At 38.6% G+C, this 20,953-nt stretch overlaps 1 protein-coding gene across 4 annotated transcripts in view; it reads left to right on the top strand.

Moving 5' to 3' along the window:
• The window catches only part of snx14 (sorting nexin 14), a 116,966-nt gene that overhangs the window by 76,902 nt on the left and 19,111 nt on the right, over positions 1-20,953 (top strand). For all 4 annotated transcript variants that reach the window (XM_077219645.1, XM_077219644.1, XM_077219643.1 and 1 more), the window contains one exon: positions 16,104-16,144. In XM_077219645.1, coding sequence (XP_077075760.1) covers positions 16,104-16,144 — 41 coding nt within the window. The remainder of the gene's footprint in view (positions 1-16,103; positions 16,145-20,953) is intronic.

Below are 20,953 nucleotides of genomic sequence, written 5' to 3'. Positions count from 1 at the left end.
CTCAGAGGCACCAAACGAAATGTGTCCTGGCGCTTGAGAGGAGGGGCATAGATCCATTTGTGAGAAAAGCACCGGTGAGGGTTATCGCAAGCAGAGAGGGAGGAACGCGGGGACTGGCCCAACGTGGCCTCGCTCGGTTCAGGCATCCTTTCACCCCGTCTCTTCTTCCGTCGTGGCTCAAGGATGGAAGGAAGCACGGGAGTGCAAGGGGTGGGGTCGCCTTCCAAAAGGAAAGCTAGCCGCGAGCGCCGGATGGAGATGGGCAGCCTCTCGCAGTGCGGGCAGCCACCATTGTTGAGTGCAGTGTCTGCGTGGAGGAGTCCCAGGCATGGGGTGTACTCGCACTGTGTCCATCAGTCTGGATGTACTTCATGCAGAGCCTTTCTGCATGAAATACATTCGGAACGCGGCATTTGCAACAACGCCGTAGAAATTTGCTCTTTTCTTTCATCTTCTAGAGTGTCGCGATGGCGAACACACAAAAGTAGCAAAAAGGCTATAAGGCAGGTTAACGGCGATTCAGGGAAAGGCTGTGCCGAGTTAAAGGTGTCGCGTTCGCTGATTCGGTTTGCTTGTTCCGCTGCAGGGGCTCGTCTACGGCGAAGGCTCGGAGATCAGTTTAGAAGGCGTACGCTGAAGGAGATTACTGTAAATCTGATTCTATGGCAAAATGGTCTTCTTATATAGGCATAAGCCACGCCCATTCTGGCAGGTTCTGAAAAAGTAAGACTATAAAGTTAGCACTTTTAAACATCCGCTCACTTAAAAATAAATCACTTCTAGTCAACTACTTAATAACCACAAACAACCTGGATTTTATGTTTCTAAATTAAACTTGGCTAGAAGACAGCTGAAGTGCAAAAGTCATCAATGAAACATCCCCTCCTAACTTTACTTTTTTGAGTGTCTGCAGAGCTGTTAGGAGAGGTGCTGCTCTTTTTAAAGATGTCTATCAATGTAAGCAAATATCATTTGGAATTACCCATCTTTCAAATATCTGGGTATTGTGTTAAAAGGTACTCCATGCATTTTACTTATTATTGTTTACAGGTCTTCAAAATACTCTCCAGCCTTTACTGAGGACTTTACAGAACTGTTATCAACAATTTCCTCAGAGTTTGACTGTTTTATCATTGCTGGAGACTTTAACATTCACATAGATAATGCAGAAACCAATATGGCAAAAGAAATCAAAACTGTTTTAAAAACTTTTGAACTGACTCAGCATGTACATGGTCCCGTACACAGTCGTGGACACACTCTTGATTTACTTATCAGTAATGGTCTAAACATTTCATTTATTGTTATTAAGGATGTAGCACTGTCTGATCATTTCTGTATTTTCTTTGATATATGAATCTCTCCTGCCATTGAAGCTGGATCTGTGTCTGTCCAGAAGAGATGCTTAAATGAGAACACTAGTTTACTATTTATGAAGGCTATATCACTAACACCAAGCATATCTGCTGACTCTGTTGATTTTCTCCTTGATTTTTTTTAACTCAAAATTTAAATTGTAATTTTTGATATTGCTCCTGTGAAAGTCAGGAAGAAGAGTGGCAGAAAAAAAGCACATTGGAGAAACTCAACAGCAGTGCAAAAATTGAAATGACAATGCAGAAAAGCTGAGCGCATGTGGCAGAAGACAAAACATGTAGTCCATTATAGCATCTACAAAGACAGCATTCATGCTTTCAATATAGAACTAGGCAAAGCTAGACAGACTTCCTTCTCGAATATTATAAACAGTAACTTAAACAACACACACACTCTTTTTGCTACTGTAGAGAGACTGACAAACCTCCCAAGACACATTCCCTGAGAATTGCTCTCAGACAGCAAGTGCAGTGAGTTTGCTTCCTTCTTCTCTGAGAAAATCTATAATATCAGAAAGATGATCATCATATCCTTGAGTTGCGCTGGGGTCAGACAGATCAGACCACAACCTGAGAAAGTAGTTACTATGTCTGATTTCAAAGAAATTGATGGCAACATTTTGGAAGAAACAGTACAGCACTTTAAAACGTCAACCTGCGCCCTTGACACACTTTCCACATCTTTTTTCAAAAGTGTGTTTAACCCTCTGTGGTCTAAGGGGTTTTTGGGGTCCTTGAGATGTTTTGACATGCCCTGACATTTGTGCTTTTTTCAGTTGCTTATAAACATATTAATGGCAAAGTTGTAATTGCACTGTATTTAGCACAAACGGGGCTACCATAATATGTGAGCAACATGTATGTACCAGTTTGTATTTTTGAGAGAATATTGTTTATGCACGGTTATTGAAAAAAATTAAACTTAAAGTTTCTGAAATAAGGCCACAAAAAACAAACTAAATATGTGTCCACAAGACTTTTGGCTAATGGATGTTTTCGCCTAGAGTTTTTGCTCCAAAATGATCTGAAAATCATCCTGCCTAATCATTCACATAAAACAGTACATTGATTTAAATTTTGTGAGACACTTTTTGTTTGGAAAGGCAAAATGCGTGGGGGCGTGATTCATACCTGAGAAGACAATGACCTGCATAATGAGCTACATAATGAGCCTTTCACACAAGTGTGTCACTGGGTACAAAGAATGCGAGGACAAAATAAACTATATATACATTTTACAATAAGAAATTGTAACCAATTACAAATAGGTTACAATTACAACAACAATTACAATTTTAACAATTTTTCAAGTGTAATCTTTCTTTGTAAAAATGTTATCATATGTATTTCAAAGGTAAGGATTCATTAGTTTGAATATTGGAACAAACACTATAATAAAATCTTAGTTGATAATTCAATATACCTACTTTATATTTGACAACACATCCCATACTATAGGCTATATTTAACAAATGAGCAGAAATTGGCGAACAAAAGCTTATTTGATGTGGCAGTATTATTTTTTTTTATGGTAAAAACTTTATAATCTATCCAAAACTAATCAACGAAATCTTGTCTAAACATTCATATTTAGTCTGTAACATATCGTGTTTATGATAAATTAGCATATAAATGTTAATTTGCAGTTTGTTGCTTATACAAAGACATTTTATTTCAACATATTTCAGTCTATTTTTACTCATCTCAGTAGGCTATAGCAATATAGTTTGGATGTGTTCATGTAAAAATAAAAATGTAGGTGCGAGTGTGAGATGCGCTCTGTACAGCTGTAGTAAACAACAGCGTGTGTGCGTCTGTGCCGTTCGTTCATTCATTCATTCACACACAGACAGGCAATTCATATTTAAACAGTCTTTTTTGTGGTTTACAGACATTATTCAATATTGCGATTAGAACAAAGCACTTAAGAATAAATAACTTACTACATCAGCTGGATCTGTTGCTCCTCGAAATTAAACTACCAGAACTTCTGAGGTACATTTTCCAGGATTATTACGATAGTATTATTCCTCACAGCGTAGCAAGACGAGGTAAAGTACATGATTCTTATTAAACTTGATGTATTTTATCCAGCTGATGTGGGCATTGGCATGTTTGCATGGCTTGGCTCAGATCATTTGCGTTTGAATAGTGCGTGCTCTCCGTGGGTGTGTTCACATTAATACTTAATAAGCTTTAATGAGCTAAAAAGAAAAAGACTGACATCTCTCTCTTTTCATACAGATTACATAAACTGAGAATATTTGTTTTTTATATAAATTACTTCATTTAAGAGAAGAGAATTCAAGCTTCATAAAGAAAAATCTCCCGCGTCTGTGTGACAAGTATTCGCTGAGTTACAGTTCATTTTCGGACCCGTTTCAGAATGGACTTCACTGACAGAGAGAAGACAAAACTTGCATCATGTTTATTTTTCTATATTTGACAAAAAGCACAACACTTTGTTTTTATTGTGAGTATACACAAAAAAATAGACACTTAACAGGATCGAATGATGTATAACACTTATATGTAAGATCAAAATCAACAGTATTTTGAGTATCTTTTGCACTGATAAGGAAAAAAGCGAACTGGTGACGCCAGTGTTTCCATTTTTGGCAAACCTGTGCACACTGCTGCCTCAGCTTTCTGTTCTTGGCTGACAGAAGTGAACCTGACACGGTCTACTGCTGTTTTAGTATAACTTAAGCAAACAGAACTTCATGTGGGGGTCAAGCCAACATAATAAACAAAACATTTACTAACTACCGAAAACAATCTACATAAACTAACAAAAGAAAGTAAAAACAATTACAGAACAATACACCATCTCTTTGTCTGACCAAAAACAGGACCAGCTCCCTACAGCTTCGAAAGGAAATAAATATATTAAAGATTAACTAACACAAAATTACTCACATGTTTGGGTTAAAGAGATTCTCTTACAAGAGGATTAAAGATAATTTCTTTGGAATATTACAAGAAGTTAACACAAACACCAAAATGAAGTCAACAGAAGGGACTGTTGCTCCAGTTCTCCACACTTCAAAGAATCTCAGCTCTGCCTTGTAACTCCAGACAATTCCTGCAGTGGACCAATCAGGATAGCAGTAATCAGCGAGATCACCAAATGATTGAACTCGACCTGATAGTCTTTGTTTTAGAGAAAGAAAACAAACAGAACAAAGGCACTGTCTACACGATACCGTTTTCAACTAAAAACGTAAAACTTTTTATGCGTTTTGTCTAGGGATGCTCATATTGACTGTTTAACCGTTATCCGAAAGTAAACAATTTTAACCGATTAATACTACCAGTTAAACGGTTTAAAAGTTAAAAGGTTTTTTTTATTTTTAAGGGTTTTTTATTTTTAGTTTGCTGCATGGTTAAATAAATACTATAAAAAAAATACTATAGGCTTTAGCCTATATTTGTTAACTCACGAGGCGCGTCGACACGTGCAACCACACGTGCCTACAGAAATATTTCGCTGAGCAAGCAAAATGAAGCGAGCGAAAATAAGTACTGTTTGGGACTATTTCGACAGAAAGGGTGATGAAGTTACTTGCAAAATATGCTGCGTGGTATTAAAATACAGCAGTAGTACAAGTACAATGCAATATCACTGGCGAAGCAAACATCCACAAGCAAATGAAAGAAGCTTCCCAAAGTTGGCCACTCTAGCGAGACGTTATCTCTGTATTCCAGGGATATCTGTGCCATCGGAGAGGGTTTTTTCTGCCGCGGGTCTAACTGCACTCCAGACTAACCCCACATCATGTAAACATGTTACTTTTTTAAAAATAAAAATTAGACAAGGCGTGGATTGAGGTAGGCCTGCTATTTTTATTTGACGAAAAAACTTAGTCTGACTGAAAACAAACTGCCGGTTTAACAAATTGCCGGTTTTTCAAAGCTTCAAACGGATTCAGTGTTTTTTTTTAGTCATCTTAATTTGTGAATTATTTAAGTTAAAAAATATATATTTAGTGTAGGCATATTTTATGTTTTTCTCTGTTGTCACTGTCAGAAATGCTGCAGGTGAGTGAAAATGTGATGTGAATCCAGGTGATTTTGGCGAGCGAGCGAGAGCGAGTCAGACACGAGTAAACATCGGACCTGCGTTTTCAGAATGGCAAAAAAAATTATGAAAGCGCGGTCGGAAGAGTCTAGAAAAGGGTAACGAGAATCTGACAGCGCGAGGAACCGGACAAGAGTCCCACTCGCTCAGGCTTTCACTGTTAAAGTTGATTCCTGCGATTATCATGAGAACAGTTGTCAATATCTCACATAATTATCAGGACATAAATAAGTCTACACGTTGTAAATAGTGTAAATGAGCGCAATTGGCAAACTATTATGATAAATTGCAATAATCATGTCTAACAACATCATAACGGACATTGTTACGAAATAATGCGACGTACATGATGTAACTTTATTGATGTCATCTGGCATTTAGGCTAAGGTAAGCCTAACGCGGTAGGCTACTTTATTATTATAAAGTGCAGGGGCCGTGAGTGCAGATCATAGACTGTCACGCTCTGCGTGAGTTGTATTTACGACAGTAACGTTAAATACAAGTACTCTACAGCGACTCTAGGGGTCGCTGTTTGACAAAAACGGAAATCCTGCATAGTGCCACTTTAATACTCGGATAACGAATATTAATGAGTTGTCGGTCAGGAAAATTAACCATAATGAGCATTAGGGTTGAACAGCATAAACAGCTGTGCTCTACCAGGCAAACTAAAACTCTGGTGCTTTCAGTTTGGTCTACTGCCAAGGTTGCTGTGGCCACTGACAGTGTACGAGGTTTCTTTGACAACAGTGGATAAGCTGGAAGCGTTAATAAGTTCATACATCAGAAAATGGTTGGGAGTTCCACGCTGCCTCAGCAGAGTGGGACTTTATAGTAAAGGAGTATTGCAGCTGCCAGTCTCTGATTTAACCGAGGAGTTTAAGTGTGCCAAGGTCAGACTGGAAATGACTTTAGCAGAGTCACGCTACAAATGTCTAAGGGAGGCAGGCCCTGTGGTAAAAACTGGTAGAAAGTGGTCGGCAAAGAAATCTGTAGTAGAGGCAAAAGGCTGACCTTCAAATTGGGGATATAGTGGGACAGGTACAGCATGGAAGAGGGGGTTTTGGGCTCAGTTTAGCTCCTCCTAAATGGCACAAGGCAGGCCCAGCTCAAAGGAGGAAGCTGGTAGTCAACGAGGTGCGAAAGCAGTAGGAGAGGATGAGATGTATAAAGGGCATTTCCCAGGCCAAGCAGGGAGTGTGGATGAGATGGGAGAGTGTGGAACAATGCAAAACGGGCTGGCAAGACCTTTGGTCAATGGAAGAGAGTAGGATCAGTTTCCTTATTAGGTCAACATATGATGTTCTCCCATCACCGCAGAACCTAAACCTCTGGGAAGGAGAGGATCCCTCTTGTCCTTTGTGTTCATCACCTGCCACATTAAGGCACATTTTGAAAGGATGTAAAGTGGCTTTTAGCCAAGGTCGGTTTACTTGGGGCCATGACCAAGTATTGCGATGTTTGGCTTTAGCATTGGAAGGCAAGCGTAGTATGACCAATAAGTTGCCGCCTGTTCTAGCAAGACATTACACGCAGAAGACAATATTCCTCCGCCCAGGCGAGCAACCACCAAGAAAAGGTGCTAACACCAATTCTCACCCAGGACAACTGGAAGCTGCTAGGGACTGGAAGATGCCGGCTGATCTTGATCAACGGCTTATTTTTCCACCTGAGATTGTCACCACTAACCTACGACCAGATATTGTTTTGTGGTCTGGATCAGCACGCATTGTTCAACTGATAGAGTTAACAGTGCCGTGGGAGGATGCGGTAGATGAGGCATATGAGAGGAAGAAACTGCGGTATGCTCATCTGGCCACTGAAGCAGAACAGCGAGGATGGAGAGTCCAGGTTTATCCAGTGGAAGTGGGTTGTCGAGGTTTTGTGGCACACTCTACAACCCGGTTCCTCAGAGACGTCGGATTCAGTGGCCAAGAGTTGCGTCGCACAGTAAAGAACTTATCTGAAGCAGCAGAAAGGAGCAGCAACTGGCTGTGGTTAAGACGGAAAGATTCTAGCTGGCTGTGTACAGGCCGCCATGCTACGGTTTCGTAGAATTCTTGAAAACTTGAAGAGTCTGTTGGTTTATTTGTATAGGTTGTATAGTATTTACAGTCATTATGTTCCTGTGTATATTGCGTGAATGACGGGTGGTCGGGCAGATATTGTGTTTTGCGGTAGGTGGTATGCCATACGGAACCGTTGCCACTGAAACTGCATATTAACGCACCACTGGGGCTCGACAGCCTTAGTCAAACGGGTTGGCGAGTATGGTTGGGTTGCGGAGAGATTGTGAGATTGTGGTTGGTTCTCAGCAGCAGGAGGGATGTAGAGGTCAGTAAGCTGGGCTGAGTTGAGTGGGGGACGGAGGGGGGTGACTCTGGGACGCCAGAGTCACTGTCGAGCCCTCTTGAGGTGTCGTGGGCTAGTCGATGAAACACTGAGGACGGAAGGTGCCCACTTGAAGACCCTAGAGATGTCCCTTACTCAGCTCAATCCAGACGGTTGTCATGGGGGGACCGCACTGTGGTTGCAGCCGTTGTGTGTGCTGACGCGTGTTAACACTAGACAGAAGGAGATTTACATCACCATATGGAAAGAAGCGTAAATGGATGGAGAAGCATAGGTTACTGTAAATGTATGTCTTAGTTGGTGCTTATCTTGGCGAAAGCCGAGTACAAATTGGCATGAAGTTTTAACATCTACACTCGTGTAATGGAAATAATTACGGGGGGAATTGGCATCGGCATTCGGATCCGTGTGAATTGGCATCGTTTTGATGATGGTTTCGTCTGTGCATGGAAAACTCAAAGGAAACACTTCTCAATTTTAAGCGTATCATTGTAGTGTAAATGCACCCAAAGAAAACAGAGAAAAAAACACTCCCACTTATATACAAATCCTAGGATGTAACAAATGCTTACTCTGGACACCACAATTACACAGAGTGTTTATCTGAGTTAAGCCTTGTGGTCTACTCATGCCAGTGTGGCCAATCTCCAAAGGCCTCTCTAATCTAAGAGGAATTTCCAACTGCAGAACTGCTGCTCACTGCTTGTTGCTGTTGTTGTTTTTTGGTTTTTTTTTTTTTTGCAACATTCTGAGTAAACTCTTTAAACTGTCATGTGTGAAAGTCCCAGGAGATTGTGTGTTTTTGTGTGTGTTTGTGTTTGTGTGTGTGTGTGTGTGTGGGTGCGCATGCGGGTGTGTGTGTTTGTGTGTGTGTGTTAGCCTATTCACAATAAATCTACATTCCTGAAGAAGAAATCAAAAAGCATGGACACAGAAAACCATTTGCCCAATCTTCTCTACCCACACATTAAACCGTCCTGTTTGCTCAAAGTACCAAAAGTTCACCTGAAACTCTTAAACACTACATTTCTTATAGATTGGCATTCCACAAAAGTCTGGTGCGATTGAACAGATAATACCACAGCAGTAGAGCAGACCAGAATAAAGATCTTAAACTCGTGTGTTTTCCTGCTCCATGTTAGGGGTGACCCTTTAGGTCTCTGAAAATTGGCCAACAAGTTTTAAATCCCACATTTTCTTAAGCACCATGCTTGTTCACGTTTATGGTCATTTGCATTCAGAAACGCCTCCAAAGAGCCATATACGGTCACAACACCTCCCTTTATAAATCACGAGAATATATTCACCAAAATCATGACAAATAGGGCGGATAAGAGAAACTTCTCAGACACAGAAATTGAAGTGCTGGAGAAACTGAAATTGAAGTGCTGGTGAGCCAAGTGGAAGAAAACCACAGTGTTATTTGGGCCAGTCACTTCAGGCATAAACAAAGGAAAAAATTGTACATGGGAGAAAATAACGGCTGCTGTTAATTCTGTTGGGTCAGAGGAAAAAACACCACTAGAAATAAAAAAGAAAGAGTTTGACATTAAAACCGCTCCCAAAAAAAAGGTCATAACATACAAATGGGAAATATATGCTACTGAAGTAGGACAAAACTCTCTGTGCAGCGCGTGGTTTGTCAAATCTTCCAGCAAAGATTAAGTTACGCGTACGCGTAAGTTGGTAGATCTACACTTTGTGTGAAACTGTTCTTAAGCACTCATTACACACACATCTGTGTGTATGCACTGTTGATTAATGAGGCCCCAGCACTTTTACCATTTAGGGGAGGAAACTAAGCGGGAGATTTACATGTGGTTCTCTGGATAAATGTACTTTTGTACTTTTATTAGTAAATTTAGTAAAATTACTATCTTGCAAGAACATTGTTTTCAGTCATGCATACCATTATTGGAAGCTTTCTTCTTTAGAAAACAACAGGAAGGTCATTGCATATTTTGTCATTGCAAAATTATACACTGCAAAAATGCTTTTCTTACATAGTATTTTTGTCTTGTTTCCAGTCCAAATATCTAAAAATCCTTAAATCAAGATGCATTTACATAAATATGTAAAATGGCAAAAAAAAAAAAAAAAGTTTTCTGACAACCTAAACAAAACAAGAAAAATCATCTGCCAATGGAGTAAGAAAAATAATCTTAATTCAAACGAAAAAAAATTGTTCCTCAGAGGATTTACACTGCACTATCTGATGCAATACTAGCTGTCGGTTGCATTGTTATAAAAAATAGTATCAGTCTTGTAAAGAAATTCATAAAGTCATTGCTGCTTTTGGGAAATGTCTGAACTTGTTGAAGCTCAACTCCGACAGAGTTGCCAACTTTTGAGTTTTGCTTGGAGTGAGATTTGTTGGGGTTGGGGTTGGGGTTGGGGTTGGGGGGGGGGTGGCTTGAACTGACGCGCTACAGCGATCTGTCACATTTAAAAGCGACAAACCGCACATCTGACAGCTGAGAATTTGTTCCATATCAAAAGTAACCTTCTCTGTATAGTCCAGGGGTCTCCAACCTTTTTTCATTTGAGAGCTACTTTTTAAAAAAGATAGTGGGCGAGAGCTACTCATGTAATACAATACTTTAATCTCTGAAATAATATCTCATAACTCTCATATTAACAACTATCTAAACTGTTTTAGACCTAAAAGAGTTTTTGTAGGCCCACATATGTCACCCTTAAATGTCAGAGAAAAGAACAGAATCAGAGATACATTTTTTTAAAGAAAATTGTACTTTGCATATTATACTGTAAAACATAATTATAGTTGATTTTATTGTGCATCTTAACTAGAGAAGAAATGGCATGGAAATTTCATTTCATGATTATAGTGACTAAAATGATCACGGTTATCACAGAATCCTGTTCAAAAAGTACTAATACTACACAATAAAATCAATTCACCAAGTTTTATGTCGAAAACCAGCAAATAACAAATATAATTTGCATTAATATGCACTTTTTGTTTACATAAACATTAAAATAACAACATTAAAAATGATGGCCAGATTTTAAAGGAGTACTGGACATGTTATCTACTAGTATGTAGCCTACAAGTTCAAATAAAGTTTTGACAAAAAAGATTTATAAAAAGAAACCTTGCATATTTCAGCCTTTTAATCATTTTTATAGAAAGAATGAGTCAAAAAAGATAAATTACTGAGGTTTACAAAGCACATTAGTTTATCTTTTATTATTAATAGTAAAATTCTGTACGATTTTTCCGTGGCGTCTGTCGTTGCTATGCAACCATGCACTGCGCTCTCCACAAGGACAAAGAAGTTTTAGTAGCTAATGCATTTTTTCATCTCACTGCGCCTGGAAAAAATGAGCGCGTCGCTTCAATTATGAGCTTCCTACATTTGAAATAACGAACTTGAGCCCGCAAAAGACGCGATATGTGAACGTCCCCTTGGCAAGCTACCTCCAATCAGGCCACGAGCTACTGGAAGCTCGCGAGCGACGTGTTGGAGACCCCTGTCGGTGTCAGTGTCCTCTTTGTCCGCGATTTTTCTCTGCGTGAGAAAATGTAGTGGTTCAATCAGTAGTTAAGAGCCTGAACTTGCTTATAGTAATTCAGAAATTAGTGCACATGAGTGAAAAAAAATACAGCACAGAAGAATGTCTAATTTAGCGTGAGATTTCTTTGTTGAGTGTGAGACCGTGAGATTGAGGCTGAATGCGTGAGTGTCACGCCAGATGCGTGAGAGTTGGCAACCCTCAGCAGATAAGGTATAAAGTTGTTCCTTTAAGGGTTCTGTTGTTCCCCTAAACGTACAATTTGTGCACTTTTTTTTCTGACAGTGCAGGAGTTCTTGCATGCATTACTTGGTTTAATGGGGAAAGTTTAAAAAATGCCCCTAATTACACAATTCAGACACACTTTTGTGTGATCAGTTTATTGAGATTGTTTGTAATTGTGCTCTTCGTAGGAAGCTTAAGCGATTTGTATGTAATAAATCTGCATGCAACCTGTTAAATGTTACTATCGGGAATTTGAAGCAATATCGGTAAGTAGACTGCAGTGGTTCTGCATTGCCATTCCTAGTGTTATGCCTCTAGAATTGGTTGAGTTAAAGGAGATATTAAAGCAGCAACAGAGCCAACTAGATCAGCTTACCCAAAATTGTGCATTATTTCAGGGTAAATTTAATTGGCCAACTGGTTATTTGCAGGCGGTGTCAGAACCCTAGACTTTATGCCAGTGATGGGGGTCCTTTGGGTCCTAATCATCCTCTGGTGCTCCGGGAATATGGCATCAACAATCATGAACAAAAATGGCTTTGCATTGAAAGTTGTCCAGGCTTTTTAAGTTGGGTCGTAGATTTGCTAGATAACAGTCAGCCGTGGGGGAAAAGAATGTGTTCGGAGAATTTTCAGGAAGCCCATGAATCATTTAGACAACATGAGTTAAACAATGTTTTGGGACAACGACTGTGTGCCTTTTTTTCAGCGGAAAGATAGAAAGTTGTGCATAAACTACCAGATTATGGTAAACAAAATCTGTTAATTTGTAGCTTTGTTTTGTCCTCAAACAAATGATCTGGCACCTGGCACTTTGCACTTGTTTTATTTTAAGCCCAAGGGTTGATATATATTTTTTTATTTTTTTATCCGTCTGAAAGGTAAACTTCTACAAATTAATGTGCAATAAGGTCAGCCCAAAAAATAACTGTGTCCACTCCTTTTCAGAGCTCAGTTTTCACTGCGTGTCTTTAGTAAATCCTGAGCGTAGTTTTTTTAATGGTAAAAGAGGGTTTGCGCTGGTGCAAGCTGTTAGTACTGTAAATCTGGCCCCATGTGTATTATGTGGCATTTTAGTTAATATTACTCTTGCCACATTCTGATTTCTCTGAGACACATGGAGACAGCAACACAGCTATTTGATTTTTGCTCAATTCATTAGAGTTTACACTTACTGACTTCACGCATTCATTATTGCGTAGTGATTTTAGAGGTTTATCATGTTTTCCCCTGGCTCATCTGTCAAACAAACACGAGGAGTGACTGTGTCTGCCGAAGATTTTATTCTATTCTTCAGCAGAATTATTCGTTAATCGTTTCAAAGCCATAATCCGAGCCTTTCCAAAAAAGGTTTTTGGCTTCGGCCAGATGCATCCCTATTGGGTAAATATTGCGAAAATGATGCAACAAAGGGTTATCAGTGTACTAAAAGTTATAACAAATCTGACTTTCTTGAGGAGCCTGAAATAAGCTTGTGTCCCCGTCAGAGCTGCAGTCTGACACAATCTACAGATTCATCATCCTTGGTTACTGTAATTACAGCATTAGCTTGACCTTACTTTGTTTAGCTTTCCAGTGGATAGTCTTTTTGAAGACTGAAGCATGTATGCTTATCTCAGAGCAGCCCTGTTATTCCTTTTTCATTGAGCTTTGCTTTAAGTAATTTAGAATGATACCAAAATCATTCCGGATCGTGGCCCCAAAACTACGGTACAGACCAAACTGTTGCACCCCTAATATGTAATTAATATTTAAGAACTTGAAACCCCTTGTGCTTTCAGCAGCTGTGGGCCATTGAGGGCTAGCCAAAGTTTTTTGGCAGTGCTTGAGAGTGATATAACACACAGATGGCTAGAGTGATTATTGGTTCTTTCATTCCTGTCCGTGAGAAACTCTGCTCAATCACTTTAACTTCAATCCCACATGCTTTTCTTATCCAGTCTGACACAACTTGACAGCATCTGTTAGGGATTACGGAGGGAGTCCCAAAGTTTAATACTTAGAATCAGGGGGATGTTAAACAAACAGAGGCCAAAAAACTGTAAACGCAAAAAAGTCTATAAAACATGGTGAAAGTAGACTCGCTTACACTTTATTTTAATGTGTCATTGTGTATTTATCTATTTAATTAATAAGTAATTATGATTAACAACATGTACTCAGGGTTCCCTCGAGTGCTTGAAATCCTTGAAAGTTTGTGAATGTGAAATATTTTTTTTCAAGGGCCTGAAAAGTTTTTGAAAATAAACATTCACAGATACAGGTCCTTGAAAGTGCTTGAATTTTTGTGCAATAATTGTGCAATAAGTTTTCTGGGAAAAATGCCATCTTATTCCCTCCGGCCCGCTCTTGTGTTATTTTGCCAACACTTCTTGGCTTGTGCATAATAGCTTGCTTGATTTACCTTAGTTACATGTATTTATGCATTACCTTAAGTGTTTCCTGCATGAGGTGCTTTGTGTTGTACGTTGCCATGACTTCACGCGCGCACAAAACTTCTACGATGGTACCTCAACGTTTCACAGACACACCTTGAAACATTGCAAAAATAGGCTGAAACCGCTGAAACGTGATGCCTGGAAAATGCAAGTTTCAAGATATTTGATGTTTTATAATGATCTGCATTATGTTGTGATATGTTTTTGATAAACACCAAGGTCGTGTGGTGGTTTAATTGCCATCCGAATCCAAATCTCGAGTTTACAAGAAGAGATAAGTTAAAAAAATCACCATTTAAATCCTTTTTGATCCCTGCCGATCACCATAAGTACGATAACTGTTGAGCTAAACTGTAATTTTTAAAGATGTACTTTATTACTGAAATGCTGGAAAGTATTTACAAGAAATAGATTTAATTACCCGCTCTACCTTAGTGAACAAAAAGGAGAAAAAGAAAAAAGCATGTAAACATTTGAAATGGGCCGTTATTGTGACAGCAATATAAGTTCCAATTTTAAAATATGTAGGCTATTATGCACATCATAAAAAATACAAACCATGCATCTTTATTTTAACCTCAGGAGGCTGCATTAACTTTTTTTAATTACATCCTTTTGAGAAAATGCAAGAATATAAAAAACATTTCAAATATGGCATACACTCCAATTCCAATTTTTATAAATGAGAATTAAATAATTATATGATACATTATTTTATGAAATAAAATACAAATTTATTCGTATTTTTCCAAGCATATGACATTTCATTTACAACAGACAGTTGTACGACTGACCACGTGAACAGCGCGTTCGTGTGTTAGTGGACTTACAAAACTCGCTCTTCCACCGTCTATAGATCGCCATCCGAATGCGTGAGTTTTATCACTGAGGTGCCATGCATGATGCAAATTTATTTTTACAGACGTCCACAACACATGAGAAACAATTAACGTCCGAATAGGGCTTGTACATTGTTTTCAATAAACATATAACATTTGTGATAATCTGTTGTCCAAATATTTTATGTAATGTTGAATTGCTTTGCTTGTTAAGATAATGTAAATCCATGAGGCAAGAAAAACTTAAAAGCTATTCATATATCTTAAAGGTGCATTTTGTAATATTTAGGAGGGTCTGTTGACAGAAATGCAATATCATATATTCATCATATATATATCATATATATAACTATATTTTCAGAGGTGTATAAAGACCTTACATAATGAAATTATGTTTTTATTACTATAGACTGAGCCGTTTCTATCTACATTCATCGCGGGTCCCCTTACATTGAAATACCAATTTTGCGCCACCATGTTTCTTCAGGAGCCCTAAACAGACAAACGCGTTTTGTCACTATGTTGTTCTTTGTGCAAAGAAGCTAGCAAAAGTCAGCTAATAAAACACTGACACAATGATGAACAAGTAACAATAATATACGCAATAACATATCATTTTACTGAATAATTAAGTAAACAATCTTCATTTATCTTTGTCTCAGACTACCATAACGTCTGTTGGTTGCAATTCGCAACCTCACCACTAGATACCGCTAAAAATTACACAGTGCACCTTTAAAACTTCTGGTTACATGAGTCTAAGCTCTTTTCAATAAAGTCGATGCAAAAGTTAATATACCGAATATTCTTCTGTTTTATGCAAAACAGAAATACAACAAATAGAATATCAGATCTCTGTCATATGGCCAAAAAATGCTTTTTTGCATAGTAGTTTGACACAACTAACTATAACTGACACAACTAACTGTAACTGTAACAATGTATCTTACAGGGTAATACGATGTAACCTTGCTTTCACTTGAAATGTGTTCCTACATTAAGTCCTTGAATTTGAGGGTATTTGACCTAGAAAGTCCCTGAAATGTCCTTGCATTTGAAGTTAACCAAGGTGTGGGAACTCTATGTACTTACTATAGGGTTAGGTTTTGGTTGAGGGTTAATTGCATGTAATTATGCATCATTTAATGTTATCTAAGTACATGTAACAAGGACACTGTGAAATAAATTACTGTGGACTAATTAATTCACTTGAATGAATTAATTTTGTTTTTGAATTTTTTGCTTTTCTCTGCAGGGAAGATATTTAAGTCTGTGCCGGGAAAACTAATGAAAGAGGTAAGAATTTGGATTTTATATTCTGTAGGAATTTCCACTGTAAAGCACAATGAAATCAAAATCAAAAAAAATTCCTAGTCTTATGAACAGTTCATAATTTGACATTACTCCAAATGTATGGTGTCCACCTAGTATTTAGCAGCCTTTGTTTGCTTGGACATCTGCCATGCCTACTATAGCTGGTTTGAGCCCTCCACAGGGCGGGCGGAGCAGAACTGGCTAGGGTTGCACCAGCCGTTCGTAAGTTTTTTCTTAAATTGGAACGTAAAGTCCACACTAGAGGCTTAGTAACTACTAGCTAGTTTGTAACTAACTCTGTACTATATTCCGTTGCACCTTTTGTTCGTAAGGCAGAACGTAGCTAGTAGGTCGTAAGCTCTCCGTAAAGTAATGCATAGTTGCATAATATGACGTTTAGCCTCGATGAACCAGTAGCAGCCTTCAAATACATGAGCAGAAGTTGTGTTGAATTGCCGTGAATTTCAGTTTATCCTTCATTCTAACAACTTTTGCCTCACGTTACTAACGGTAAAAATAAGTTTCCATTAAATACGATACTTGGTCATGAATAACATAAGTGTTTTTATAAGTAAATAACATTCAGAAACTATATTTGAAATGAAATAAGGATCAATAAATAAATATTGATATAAAAAACATAAGATATCAGTACGTTTATGGATTATGACTGATATTTGACATGCACAACATGGACCGATGCACACAGTGGTGCTGTTTAGGACGGGTTGGTGCTAAAGGGATAGTTCACCCAAAAATGAAAATTCTGTCAGTATTTACTCACCCTCATGTTGTTCCAACCCTGTAAGACCTTCGTTCATCTTCGGAACACGAATTAAGATATACTAGTATGGAGGAGTGATCCAGCTCTCAGATTTCATCAAAAATATCTTAATTCGTGTTCCGAAGATGAACGAAGGTCTTACGGGGTTGGAACAACATGAGGATGAGTAAACACTGACAGAATTTTCATTTTTGGGTGAACTATTCCTTTAAAGAGCCGCTAACAAAGTTATCTTTACACATAATGTTCTCTCTCTTAAAATGTAAGCGAGTGTACAGTAAATGTCAGCATTATCATACAGTATATGTTTAAAGAATTAAAGTCTGTCAGGTAAAAGAAGAGCTTATTGATCCTGTTTAGTCTGTCTGATATTTTATTCCAACCGTTACTCCTGATCGGACGCTGCCGTAAATATTTAGTTGTAACGTAGAGTTACGTTTAAACTAAGTTTAATGGTGCAACGTAAAAATATTTAGTAGTTCGTAAGTTGTAGCTTAGTTCCCATTTACGTCAAAACTAGGCTAAGTTGTAACTTCCGCACAGCTGGTGCAACCGGCCCCTGGTCCACAAAGAAAAAAACCCATCTGACTTCACTTCGTACTTGGGTCATGTTATTGCCAAGTGTTTACATGAACACTAAATAAAGTGATCGGGTGATGTGTGTGCTTTTATCAGAGATGCTTTATGGCGCCTCTCGTTTTTTCAGGTCAGTTTGGGTGACTTGTGTGAATAGTGCCGATCTGAAGAGTTTTTTTTAAGGGAGGGGTGGCGGGGTCTGATTGTATCTGTACGTTCATACCGCCGACGACTTGAGCGGAAAAGAAGCTCTGGCCGCCCTGTCAAGGACACTTGTCAAAAAGTACGGGGAAGCTTGTTGGCGCTTTGGTCGCTCTGAAGTAGCAGGGAGAAGAGAAGTGTCACAACATGAAATGTCACATGAGATTGGTGTTTTTGCATTCCACTTCACTGCTTTTCTATTTAACAATGTAAACATGCGGTCGACTTTGTGCTCGAGCTTCGTGTCTTTTGCTGCGTCTCGCACATGTCACAGCGTTTTAAAAAACACGTCATTCAAGTTAAAATAAGTTAAACTTTAAGAACAAAAATGTAAACCAACCCATCTATTTTATCCCATGCCTCGTTCTTTTCTAACTAGTCCCTATAAGCAAACAACGTCATATCATAAATAATAGTAAACTCAGCAATGGGATTATTAGCTTCTCCTCCATTTTCTCTGAACTAATGTTTTGGTAGGAACGAAAGTTTACTTTGTATGTTTTTCCGGAATCAGCCAGCGCGGAGGAGGTCTATATTCCGATTGGTTGCTGGCGTTTTGCCGCTGCTTGTCGCTGAACCACGTCATAGCTCATTGCCATAAAGTTGAGCTACTTTCAACTTTCTGATTGACGCTCAAAACGCCCAAAATGCGACGCCGATGGATTTGACACTCCTTGCAGCTGAGAGAAGGCAGCTTCTATTGAAAATGAATGACTTCCGGTAGCTTTGGAAGCTCAAGTCAGCGGCGGTGTGAACGTACAGTAAGAGGTTTGTAGTAACGAAGTACATTTACTTAAAGTAATATTTGTACTTTTAAGAATAGATTTAAATGTGGGTACTTTAACTTTAACTCAAGTACATTTCTTATGAAAAAACTGTACTTTTACTTCGTAACGTTGGGCGACATTCATCTCGTTAATTTATTTAAATGCAATACATGTTGTTAAATGCGTAGTTTATTCCAAGCGCGCTGTATCTTTTTTATGGGCATGAGCGTTGCTCAATTTACAAATGAATCACTCTTTTGAGTTGATTCTGTTCAAAGACTTCATCAAGCAAGTTGGCTGATCTGTCTAAATCGGTTCGCAAATCAGTTTGAATGATCTGTTCAGTTTCATGCACGTACTGAATCGTCTGAAACGCTTTCAATTTACACTCGACTCGGAGTCGTAACAGGAAGATTTAAGAACATCAAGAGCATTGGATGAAGTGGCCGTGGACTTACAGTCTAGTGAAAGCAAATCTGCAAATCTATCATATCATTTGCCAGCGATGAAGACCTTTATTAGTTGAACATCTTTGTATACTGTCTGTGCATTAATGATTCCACATGACGATACATTCGATTTCATTTCATTCAGGTAATACATTTTACAACCAAACTGATTATTACACCACGATAGCACCACTACAAAGTATGACATTGTCTGTTTTTTCGACATATACATTAATTTATAGGTTTACATTAAATAAGCTTGTCCACAAATGAAATGAACAGCCACCATCCCGCGGTAATGTGTGTGTATTGCGCAGTGGCGTGCAAACTCGTTTGAAAAATGCCTTTGCCTGCCGTAGACACAGTTAACCAGTTTAAACATGCTTGTAGAAATATACATTTGATTACAATTTGGATATCAGACAAAAAAGATCCGTCGATGTGCATTTGATCATTGTTTGTGTTCTGATGTTCAGTAGCGGACAAGAGCGCGAGCACATGTGAAGAGTTTCTTCTCTGTGTCAATGGTTCCCTTTATATGCCTTTGAATACAAAACTCTGCAGAGTCACTATATTTTGACATTGTCCAATAATCCAAATGCAGACCTGCCAACCTGTATGCATTTTGTGTAGAGTATACGCATTTTGACCTCAAAGTACGCTAGTACGATTTGTCACTCTAAACTACGCAAAAACCTGGCAGTCCTCAAATCAAGCAACAGCAAAAAGAGAAGAGTTCGACCAATCATAGCGCTGGTTTCCTTCCCTAAATAGCAAGCGAGGATGATTGACAGATGTGTAAAACCTATCATTAAAAGGAGACTTAAAATCGGCAGCAATAAAGAATCCCGCTCGATCCTCTTACACTCCCGCAGCCCGCCGTCTGACTGATTTCATAGGCGAGGACAGTACAGTGGTCACAGTACTTCTGACTCCTGAAGGTAAATGGGCTGATGTGGAAAGTTGAAATATTGTATTGAGTTAACTTAATCCTCTGGAGTCGATGATCACACGGGAGTGATCGCAAATCGCACAGATTATCTTAAAATACTCCGTCATTCATGGTCACTCAGATAAAAGGAAAACATCATTCAACCATGAAAATTATAAAATGCTTAAAGCTGCAGTCCGTAGCTTTTCCTCTTTGTCGCCATCTCTGTTCGAAATCTGTAATTGCAGTTTTTTGCGGAATTATAAACTTTACATGAGTTGTACATCGGCATGAAACAGCGTGGATGAACACAATGTTTTGAGGAGACTGCGCGTCTGTCAGTCGCCGCACAGGTGTGGATACTGGCATTCAGAATCACACATTCTACTTTTTGGAAGTTAAGTATGACCAACATAATAATTTTCACTGGAAAATGTCATCTGAACAAGTAAGTAACATCCACTTTTGTTCTGATCAACTAAGGGGGAAAAAAGCATAACTTCTTACTACAGGAACATTTTCACTTTACCGATCTGATTCAGCTCTAATGTTTGACAACGGAGAAGACGGGTTTGGTTTTCTTGGAGTATTGGAGTAGAGGTGAATTGCTCCCTCTCCTAGCTAGCACAAAATAATTCATATTTACCATAATAGCAAAACTAAAAAAGGCACAACAAAGGAAACTCTGTAACTGTGTGAATTAAGTGAACAAGTGTGCTACTGTTACACGATTGAACTATTGAAAATACTTACCTGTCCAGCAGAAAAAAAGCCGCCTCTGCGTCCGTTTTGAACCCCTTCAAATCACGGATTTCACGCCACCTTTCAAAAGCCCTGCCGATGTTTATTCTGTTTTCACGTTGGCCCGGTTGCAATCTTCCACTCCGAAGTCCGAATTCTTTTGGGTTTTACATAGTGGGCATAGATTAATTTTTTTAATCTAGATTAATCTCACTGGAATCTTGAAATTAATCTAGATTAATCTAGATAAAAATGGCTCATTTGAACTCTGCCGAAGGCATTCAGAATATGTGCACTACCCAAATAATGACTAAAAGTAAGTCTTTGAGAACGTGTTTCTCA

Source organism: Siphateles boraxobius, unplaced genomic scaffold, assembly GCF_051911475.1.
Source record: "Siphateles boraxobius isolate OS27281-9 unplaced genomic scaffold, OSU_SipBor_1 8, whole genome shotgun sequence".
Taxonomy (NCBI): domain Eukaryota; kingdom Metazoa; phylum Chordata; class Actinopteri; order Cypriniformes; family Leuciscidae; genus Siphateles; species Siphateles boraxobius.
Note: the sequence above shows the minus strand (reverse complement) of the source record. Positions and strands in the feature narration are given on the sequence as shown.